The 10,141-nt window shown below is 47.7% G+C and overlaps 1 protein-coding gene across 2 annotated transcripts in view; it reads right to left on the reverse strand.

Annotated features, from left to right (window-relative positions):
• Ift43 (intraflagellar transport 43) overlaps positions 1-7,039 on the reverse strand; it is a 75,700-nt gene extending 68,661 nt beyond the window's left edge. The window contains exons 1-2 of one of the 2 annotated variants that reach the window (XM_040742711.1): positions 6,922-7,039; positions 4,778-4,870 (exon numbers count right to left, since the gene is read on the reverse strand). In XM_040742711.1, the coding sequence (XP_040598645.1) occupies positions 4,778-4,870; positions 6,922-6,975 (147 nt within the window). In that variant the 5' untranslated portion in view covers positions 6,976-7,039. Of the gene's footprint in view, positions 1-4,777; positions 4,871-6,563; positions 6,889-6,921 lie in introns of those variants that run through there. The other variant, XM_040742713.1, reaches the window with a different exon arrangement.
• Positions 7,040-10,141: the final 3,102 nt, after the last annotated feature.

Consider the following 10,141-nt stretch of genomic DNA (forward strand, 5'->3'; position numbering starts at 1 on the left):
CAGGGTCTCTCACAGAATCTGGAGCTCACTGATTGCCAACAACCCCAGGGATCTTCCTGTCTCCACTTTCCAGTGCTGGGGTTACAGGTGAGCACCACTGAGCCTGGTTTTTATGTGGGTGCAGGGACTCTAACACAGCTCTCCTCGTGTTTGCAGTGTGATGGTTTGATAAGAACGGCTGCTACAGATTCAGCTCACACGCTTGAATACCTGGTCCTCAGCTGGTGGGACTGTTTGGGAAGGATTAGGAGGTGTGTCCATGGGGGTGGGCTTTGAGACTTCAGAGGACTCCAGTCATTCCCATTATGGTTTTGGCCTCCTCGAGATGTGAGCTCTTGGTGGGGAGGGTGCAGGGAACACACTGGGAGGATTTGGAGGGAGGAAAGTGTAGGGGTGAGCCCCACAAAGCTATCCGCCCTAAAGGAAGGGGGAAATGGTGTAATTATAACTCAAAAAAATTGCCTGCCTGCTTGCCTACTACCAGGCTCTCTGCCATGATGGTGATAAATTTCATACCCCTCTGGAATGATGATCCCCAAACAAACCCTTCCTCCATGAGCTGCCTTGTGCATGGAGTTTTATCACAGCAACAGTAAGGTAACTAACACACACTGCAAGCACTTTAATGGCTGAGTCGGCTCCCAGCCCTATTAGGTCAACTAGAAAAAAGCCTACCCCACAGCCATTCCTCCTCATTCAGCAAGAAACACCAATGTTCCTGTAAAAACTCCTCCCAAATGCAGAGTGGTAGTTATAAGACCCAATTCTGACTGAATTAAAAGCTCTCCTGAAAGCTAGGGCAGTTGTAAAGCTGTGTTGGCCAATAAAATACAGCTAGTCATATACTTGCTGAGGTCTCCGGCTACTGTTTCCTGCTCAAAGGGGAGCATTTAACTGGATGTGCCCTGAACTCTTTCCCTGCCTAGAATGGAGATCCAATCCCCGACAAGCATCAATCATTTTGCAACCATGAGAACTAAAGCCACAAGCTCCCAGCAGCACAGCAGGAAAGTAGATGGCTCAGGATGACACAGGACATCATCCAGTAACCACATCCCCTTTGTCCTCCACTGAACTCCTCGAAAGCCAGTCCTATTTCAGTCAGGCCAGAGGAAAAGTGGCTGTTGAATGTAGCCAAATTCAGCGCTAACACGTGCAGAGGAATGCCTGGAAACTATCTCCAAACAGCACAGGTTTGAAATTCAGGACCAAGTGAGTAAGTCTGATGCTGTGTTAAAGTGAGAAGTGGCCACGCGCGGAGGCACATGCTTGCAATCCCAGCACTCGAGAGGCTGAAGCAGAAAGACCCTGAAGTTTGAGGTCAACCTGAGCTACAAAGCAAACTGTCTCAGAAACAAACAAGCCAGCAAACAAAAAGTAAGAAGTGGCCAGGCAGTGATGGCGCATGCCTTTGATCCCAGCATTTGGGAAATGGGGGCAGGCCTGGTCTATAAAGTCAGTTCCAGGACAGCTATAGAGAAACCCAGCCTCCAAAAAGGCGAGAGAGGGAGGGGAGGGAGGGAGGGAGGATCAAGAGGCAGAAGGGAAAAGGAAGAAGAAGGAGGAGGAAGAGGAGGAGGAGGAGAAGGAGAAGAAGAAGAAAGAGGAGGAGGAGGAGGAAGAGGAGGAGGAGGAGGAGAAGGAAGGAGAAGAAGAAAGAGGAGGAGGAGGAAGAAGAGGAGGAGGAGGAGGAGGAGGAAGAGGAGGAGGAGGAGGAGGAGAAGAAGGAGAAGAAGAAAGAGGAGGAGGAGGAAGAAGAGGAGGAGGAGGAGGAGGAAGGAGAAGGAGAAGAAGAAACAGTAGTAGCAGCAGCAGCAGAAGTGACGCAAGCTGGAAACCTAGCACAGCCTGTAATTCCAGCTATTCAGAGACTAAAGGTGGCAAGTTCAAGGTAGTCCTGGGCAACTTAGTGAGATCATCTTGAGAGAGAGAGAGAGAGAGAGAGAGAGAGAGAGAGAGAGAGAGAGAGAGAGAGAGAGAGAGAGAGAGAGAGCGTAAGGCACATGCCTAACATATACAAGGCCTTGGATCCCATCCCCAGCACTACAAATAAAGACAGGGAGAAGAAAAGCGGTGACTTGAAGAAACCTAATCACCTAGTCACCCATAAGGAGGCGGTACCAGTGCCTGGCCAATTGCTGCCACATGGAAATGCTAGTTCATAGGTCTCACTGGGAAGGACTTCTGATTTCCAAGGGAAACCCCAAGTCTGGATTTTTACATCAGGTTTTTCAATTTTATAACTATTAACTTTTTTTTTTAAGTTTAACAGCCTAAGTCTGGCCAGAAGCCTCGGTGGATGAAGCGCTTGCTGTGCAACCCTGGTGACCTGAGTTTAATCCCCAACCCATGGTGGAGGGAGAGAACCAACTCAAAATGCCCAGGGCCTGGATTACAGCATGTGCCACCGCACCCGGCACTAACCATTCTCCATGCAGCCCTTCAATGGGAACAGCAGAGTGCAAAGACCCAGTCACTCACTACCGTGCTCGACAATCAGGAGCTTACACAGTGCTTTTTCGTTTACCCAAGTGCTTAAACGCATAGCTCACTTGATCCCCACATTCATCTAAGGGCACTATGATCACCATTTGACATACGACAAGATGGAGGATTCCAGAGATTAGAGGATTTAAGAGTCAGGCAATTAGAAGAGTCAGTGGCAAGCCCTGTATCTCTCCTCCTCCTTCCTCTACAACCTCACGTTAAAATAACTATTTATCCAAAACTAATTCCTACTTGACTCTAAAGTAACCCCAGTCTGCCTGACAGTTCCCAGGTACCACGCTTACGTCTTTTTAGGGCTATCTCCACTAAATAAAGTCAGCGAGGGGATAAAAATAAACATATCAAGTAGTATGCTCGGAACTGGGTGTAAATGGGCACAAATCCTGGATCTAATTTTAGAAAGAAACAGCCAAAGAGTTTCACACAGCCCAGGGAGTACATGGTCCTGTGGGAGGCTGCCCACGCTGCTGCAAGCGCTAGTGCCTCAGGAAGGGAAGGGAGACATTCTGGAATTCTGCTGGACACCAGAGAGATGAGGAGTAGAATGAATTTTCATAATGACTGTGAAGGAAGATGCTGAGGACCAGCGTCAGCAACAGGTGTGCATCGCTCTCACACACACACACACACACACACACACTCACACACACACTCACACACACACACTCACACACACACACTCACACACACACTCACACACACACACACACACACACACACCCCTAGTCTGTCAGCGTTTCTTAGAAGATCAAGCAGTGCTGATCTATATCCTGCCAACCTCAACCAGCTTTGATGAGATACCAGTTATCCCTTTAGAGTGGTCATACGACCTGCAGGCCCTAATACACGTCCTAGGGTCTTCGGCTGATGAGGGAAGAGTCAGCTGTCTGTCAGATTTCACATGCTGAGATCATGGTTACAATAATAATTCCTCATACTCACGCTTCTACAGTAAGTGGGAAAATGAAAGATACGCAGACAGGACCACATAAAGAGCTTAAGAAAATGGTGACGTCCTTTCTGATACAGGGAAAAACATCTCCACTTGAATACAGTGTGTGCGGGTTATGTGCACCTATGTGATCTGCCAGTTTCTCAGTTCGGGTCCCCTCAGCCACCATGAACTGCTGAGTTAGACAACTGCCAAGAAGCCAGGTTTCCTACTGTCTGGTGACTCACTTTCTAGTGGAGCAGAGAGACATGGAGAACTACAATTAGCAAATAATCCAGCCTGCCCCAAACAGGAGGGGGCAGTCCTAAGAAGACAGCCTACAGGGGTCAGGGAAGACTTGGAAAGGCAAAGACTGTGCAAATGAAGAGGACTGAGTGAATCCTGGTAATAAAGAATACTGTTTGTGGATTTCCCACTCTTCACAAAAGAAACTGGATCATTCCTTAAAGGTCAAGGCCAATTGGAAAAGTTTCTAGAAGGCAGAGGCAGCCAAATGCCCTTCCTGCCTGAGATTCTAGGAAACATCAGTTGCTACTAGCTGCAAACTCCCAGTTATGTGATCCAACCTCACAGTACCAGTGTACCTTCCTGGTCTTTATAAGGTAAAACTTGACAGTTTCTGCATTTTGACTTTCCAGTCTCTCACTTCAGGTGGCATTAAAAGCTCTACAGGGCTGGAGCTATGCTCAGTTGGTAGAGAGCTTGCCTAGCATGCATGAAGTCCTGGGCCTGGTCCTAGTACCTGCAACAACAGGGCATAGCAGTTCATGCCTGTATTCCCAGCTTTCAGGAGGTGGAGGCAGGAGGATCAGTAATTCAATGTCATCCTCAGCTACATAGTGAGTTCCACACAAGCCTGGCCTACTTGAGACCCTGTCTTTAAAACATAAAATAAGTTAGGTAGGAGGTGGTGGCACATACATTTAATTCCAGCACTTGGGAGACAGAGGCAGGTGGATCTCTGTGAGTTTGAAGTCAGCCTGGCCTATACAGTGAAGTCTAGAACAGCCAGGTGTGTTTTACACACACACACACACACACACACACACACACACAAAACCCTGTCCCAAAAAATCAAAAACCAAATCAAACAAAAAAAATAAAATAAAAATTGTACATTATGAATTTGAAGAAAAAAAGTTCAGAATCCAGTAGGTCAATGACCTAGAAAGGAACTTCCAAATCAAGACACGTGGGAAGGCTGGCATCCCAACCAAATATCGTAGAGGACCACAACCCTGCTCATTAAGGTTCATTTCTTCTTAGAGGGGATTTCTCTACACCTTCTTGTTTCCTCTCTGTCTCTGTAGCACTCACCTCTCCAGTCTGAGTTAATGAAGAATTCTTGCTACTCAAGTAACTCTCAGCCTGCATTGACTCCTGTTGAGCTCTGCGGCCCATCTTGGCCCCCTGCAAAGAGAGAGCACAGATGATCCAATGGTATTTGAGGCCCTGTGAGTATGACATAATGGTAAGCCAGGACTGGAATTTTCTGGCATGGCAGAGAGCAGGATTTGAGTAACTTGTATATATTCACAGAGAATTCTCTAAATCCTTACGAGAAAGTACCCAAGGTTGTTCTATTCGGCAGAACAGGAAGCATACAGATTCTTGATCAAGAGATTTGCAAAAACCAGCTACAGCAAAAGCAAAGTCACTATTCTATCCACAACACACAGTTAGAAACGCAGCTAGTCTGGGCCGAAGCCTCTAACCACAGCTCAGAGCAGGTGGTAAAGGCTCCCACCTTCCTAGGCAGGACTTGAGTGACAGCTACCTGACAGGCTTTTAGGGAGAATTCCTCAGTTTCATGGCAGCTGACACCAGAGGAATCCATCCAGAGAGAACTCTTGCTCTGCTGGTTGGATCTGGTTGGGAAGAGGGGCACAGGAATGCTGAGACATCACCTTTGGGAAATAGAGCACTTCAAGATTCTGAGTCACCATTTGCAGGTGTTCCCCAAGCCCTCCTAGTGGGTAGAGGCTCTGTCCCCAACATTCCCCAGGACAAAAACAACACTCTGGGGTACACTAATGGCTGAAGAGTGTCTCTGTGTGATCATTTACTTAAAAAAACAAAACAAATTGGAAAAAACCCTCAGCATAGCATAGCTCTTTCAGGGTTCCTTCACCGTGGCTCTGACAAAAAAAAAAAAAAGGCTTCTCTCTACAACACCCCACTGAAAAACTCAGTACTAAGTGTTCTAAGAAGGAAGGTTTTTAGGAGTGCTGCATAAAAAAAAAAAAACACTAAAGTAGGATCTGGGCGCCTGATTGCATTCATCAATCCTTCAAGTTGCGATGTCAATCTTCCAAGGGTGGTGTGAGCAATCTTTCTGATAATACAAGCTCACTTCCTTCTCCAGGATCCTACAGTGGCTACCTTAAGACAGAAATCAGGGAAGGTGTCTGTAAATGCTGTTGACAAGTGACTGCTCTAACGACTGTTAAAGTTCGAGATATTCGATTGGCAACATAGGAAACCAGTTTACAACCTGAGATCTCTTACTTTAAGGGCAGTTTGTTTACTGGGCTCCAGCCCACCCCCGCAGCGCCTCCAAGGCAAAGGTCAGTGAAGCTGTGTTCTCTGCCTAGAACAAAGTCTGATACACAGTAGGGCTCAACACGTATTTGTGGAAAACCAAATCACTACTACATTCACATTCCAGGTACTAAAAAGGTCCATGTATCAGGAAAAAACGGATGGCCTATTGTCCTTAGCTTAAAAAAAAACACACACACAAACAAACAAAAAACCCTGCTCCATTCTCAACCAGTTGGCTCCTGTCTCTCTTATCTCCCTCCATCGGAGCCTCTCTAGCACCTTGGAGGGCATGGGATGCTACTGGGATCCTTCAAAACACCTGAGATTTTAGAGCAGAAACTAAGGACTTGCTAGGTGACCTGATGTTTTAGTGATCTCAACTAAGTGAACTCTAAAGGCTACGGAGACCCGGAGGCTCTGACAGTCAGAAAACACTGGATGTGGATCTTTAATGGTTCTATGATCTACTGGCTAGATGCTGGTCATGGCCTGGGAGGAAACAGCAGCGAAGGTCAGGCGCTGCGATAAATGCCCGTTTTACCTGCACAGCAACACCCACCTCCATTCTACCAGCAAGGAAGCCTGGGCTAGGTGTATTCTGGTCCATCAACGGTTCTGTTGTTGTTGTTGTTGTTACTCCCCCCACGTAATATACTAGAGTGTTGATTTCCAATCCTGGGAAGGAGGGCTACAGGGAGGAAAGGACAGCCCCAACCACCTCTCTTCTTAGCAGCTTTTGGGAGAACTTCCGGGGACTAGACTACAGGGCGAGGGCGGGCGTGGCTTGGGGCGCAGACCCTCTGTCCAGACCGGATTCGCACTCAGACGGCTGAGCCGAGATCTGTCCCGACTGCGGTTTTTTCGGCCACTTGTCCCACCCGTTGAACCAGTCCCCAGCCCCCATCACCGCTCCTCACAGAGGTGGCCGAGCTGCGCCGTTTCTCCTCGCCCAGGTCCAGTAAATCGTCCATCTCCGCGGCCGCTGATGTCACTTCCTGGAAACAAGCGTCTGCGCTGCGTCCCTAACAACGACCCCGCCCTTCCACCTTAAAGAGTCCGCCTCACAGTTCCTGGGGCTTGCATGTCACCTTCCCGTTTAAACCAGGTCTTTCCTAAACCAACTTTGCTTGACTTAAGGAAAACAAAACAAATCTCCAGATGCCAAAATCCGCTCCGGCGAGGTTAGCCTTGGGAACTGCCTACATGTGTAGTTCTGATTAAATATATTTATGAGTGAGTGCAAGCGCCACGGTTGGTTATTCTGACCCCTCCCATTCGCAATGTAGAAAGGCCTTCAGATTACTGCTCTAGTGAAGGATATAACAACTGTGGAGGGCAGAACACGTAGTATTATTTCCATTTGACAGATGAACAGTAAGTAATAAAGTTTACAACGTTTACAAGGACTTGCAAAAATGTGGAGTATGTGATTTCTGCCTTCAAGAAGTTTATTCATGCATGCCTGTAATTCCAGCCCTTGGGAGTTAGAGGCAGGAAACTCAGGAGTTCAATGCCATCCTCAGCTACATAGTGAGTTTGGGAGGTGAGAATGGGTTACATGAAACTCTGTGTTTGGAAGTAAAGTTTATTTAGAGGCCAGATTAAAATATCCAATACTCGAGTACTAATCACCTTTAAAAGTGTAAATATAGCCAAGCACAGTGACAGAAGCCATGTTGCTGCTACTCAGATGGATCGTGTATGCCTAGGAGTTTGAGTCCAGCCTTGGCAACATAGTAAGCCTCTTCTTCTTCTTCTTCTTTTTTCTTCTTCTTCTTCTTCTTCTTCTTCTTCTTCTTCTTCTTCTTCTTCTTCAAAAAGAATAAGATATAACATATAACATTAGGGGTTCTATTTAATATGAACAACACCACAAAGTGATCAACAACTCCTCTACTCAGCAAGACAGATAGCTGGAACAAAATAACTCCAGCACTAAGTGCTGGACCAGCCCTTGTAATACTACATGTTACTGCAGTGATCTTTTCCAGCACATAATGGCTGCCCAACATCCTCCTAGGCCTGCAGAAGGAGCTATCCCATGGACTGCCAGTCTAGGGGGTAGACAGGTTGAGTCTCTATTGACTCATATTCCATATAAGACCCCTAAGTCAACGTCTCTGGCCAATTCTTGTCATTGGTCACTGGGACCTACAGGAAATGGCATGTGGATGGCTACAGGTTCAAAATGAGGACTTGAAAATGGGAGGAGCTGAATGATGTACCCAACAAGTGACACCCAGCGCAAGGATTCTCCCCCCATGTTCACCGAGTAGGACCAAACACTCCCATGCCTGATGACACGATGGCCTGGGAGGCAGAGGAGTTGATTCCTCATCCTAGCTTTGTCTGACCTAAGGTTCCTCCCTGGGGATGACCTGTGAAGATCGCTGTAACATTCTTACTTGCTTCTCATCGAGAATATGTTGTTAGATTTTAATCTCATGCAAAGATCCTTGCCAAAAATCTCAGACAGCTTCAATAGAGGCATCGACTATTCCCTTGTTCCTTCTTCTGTGGCACCGGTTACGCAAGAAGGGATTAATGCTTGGATTTTTCAGTTTCTTGTAAGCTCCCTCCCACTTCTTCCCCAACTTTGAGAAAACAAAGGGTGAATGGTACTCACCCCGGGCAAGAGAATCCCCAGCAAGCAGGGGCTGGCAAACCTTACCCAGCATTTGAACCATTTGAGAAATGAGTTTAAAAATATAGCTGCCCTGGAGACACAGGTGTGAGCAAGGCAGAAAGTGTATAGCCTGGAAGAGAATTCATTCCCTCAACAGCTTTGCCTCCTGTGTTGTAAAGAGTTAGCCCAAGAACCTCAGCCTCTGGGATCACCACCTCATTTTAAATTTCAACATCCCCCAATTGAGTCACTCTCCTTCCCCTACCCTGTCCCATCATCCACATAATTTTATCGTCCGTTCCTCTTTGGGAAATGCAAATTCCATAAAAGCAAGTTGTGTTTTGTACAAGGCATGTAGTAGACTCCAAGGATATCCTTCAGGGCTGGAGAGGAGTCAGCAAGTAAAAGCACACATTGCCCTTGCAGAAGGCCAGGGCTGGATTCCCAGCATCTATGCTAGGCAGCTCACAACCTCCTGTAACTCCAGCTCCAGAGAAATGACTGCCCTTGTCTGACTTCCAACAGTACCTGCGCACAAGTTCGAATGGACACACACACAATAAAAAAAAACTTTAAAAAAAACTATTTCTCAACCTGATGGTGGTGGTGCACACCTTTGATCCCAGCACTCAGGAGGCAGAGGTAGGTAGATCTCTGAGTTCGAGGCCAGCCTGGTCTACAGAGCAAGTTCCAGGACAGCCAGGGCTACACAGAGAAACACTGCCTTGGGAAAAAAAATCTATTTCTCAAATTGCAGAAGCAAACATAGCAAAGTTCAGACTGGCAATGGTCAGGCAAGATCTGAATGGTAGTATTGACACCTAAGAGCGGTGTGACCTTAAAGAAGTCATTTTTAAGGTCTCTGTACACCTTGATTTCCTCATAGTCAGACAAGTTACAAGTAAAAAATAATGCCTTTCCAGGTTAGACAGCCTGTGATGAACATCTTCACTACCCACACGCAGTGTGACTTTGAAAAACGTGAACTGTGCCTCGGTTTCCATGATTGTAAGATAATACATTGACATCCCTTCAGTTGAGACTTCTGAGCCTGGAAAGGTTTCGGGAAGGCCTATGGTGAGATGTGGGAAGAAAGCGGGCAGCTCGGCCTAGGTCTGGCGGCGAGGGGGAAAGACCAAGAAACCCGGCTGGGAAATGAACTGGGGCCAGGTCCTGAGTCGTCCGGGAAGGAAGCGGTGCTCACTCGCACGTGGGGCCGGGAACTTGACCACAGGATCTAGTGTTGCTGGCAGTCCCACGGGACCGAGCCACCAAACCTCCGTCACTGGCGGCCCGGCCTCGCCAGAGGGCACCCTCGGCCTTCCGGAAAACGCCATCATTTATCCAAGCTGCAGCCGCCCGGGCTCCCCGATTGTCAATGAAGAACCGCTGCCAGGATCCCGGCCGAGCCGGGTTCCACCCTCGGGCCTGGAGAGAGTGGCCCTGCCGCCCGGCACTGCTCCCCTAGCGGACCTTGCGTGTGTCCCCGGCCAGGCCCAGGGGCGATCGGG

The sequence above is a fragment of the Mesocricetus auratus genome, unplaced genomic scaffold (genome assembly GCF_017639785.1).
Source record: "Mesocricetus auratus isolate SY011 unplaced genomic scaffold, BCM_Maur_2.0 Super-Scaffold_15014, whole genome shotgun sequence".
NCBI classification, from domain to species: Eukaryota; Metazoa; Chordata; class Mammalia; order Rodentia; family Cricetidae; genus Mesocricetus; species Mesocricetus auratus.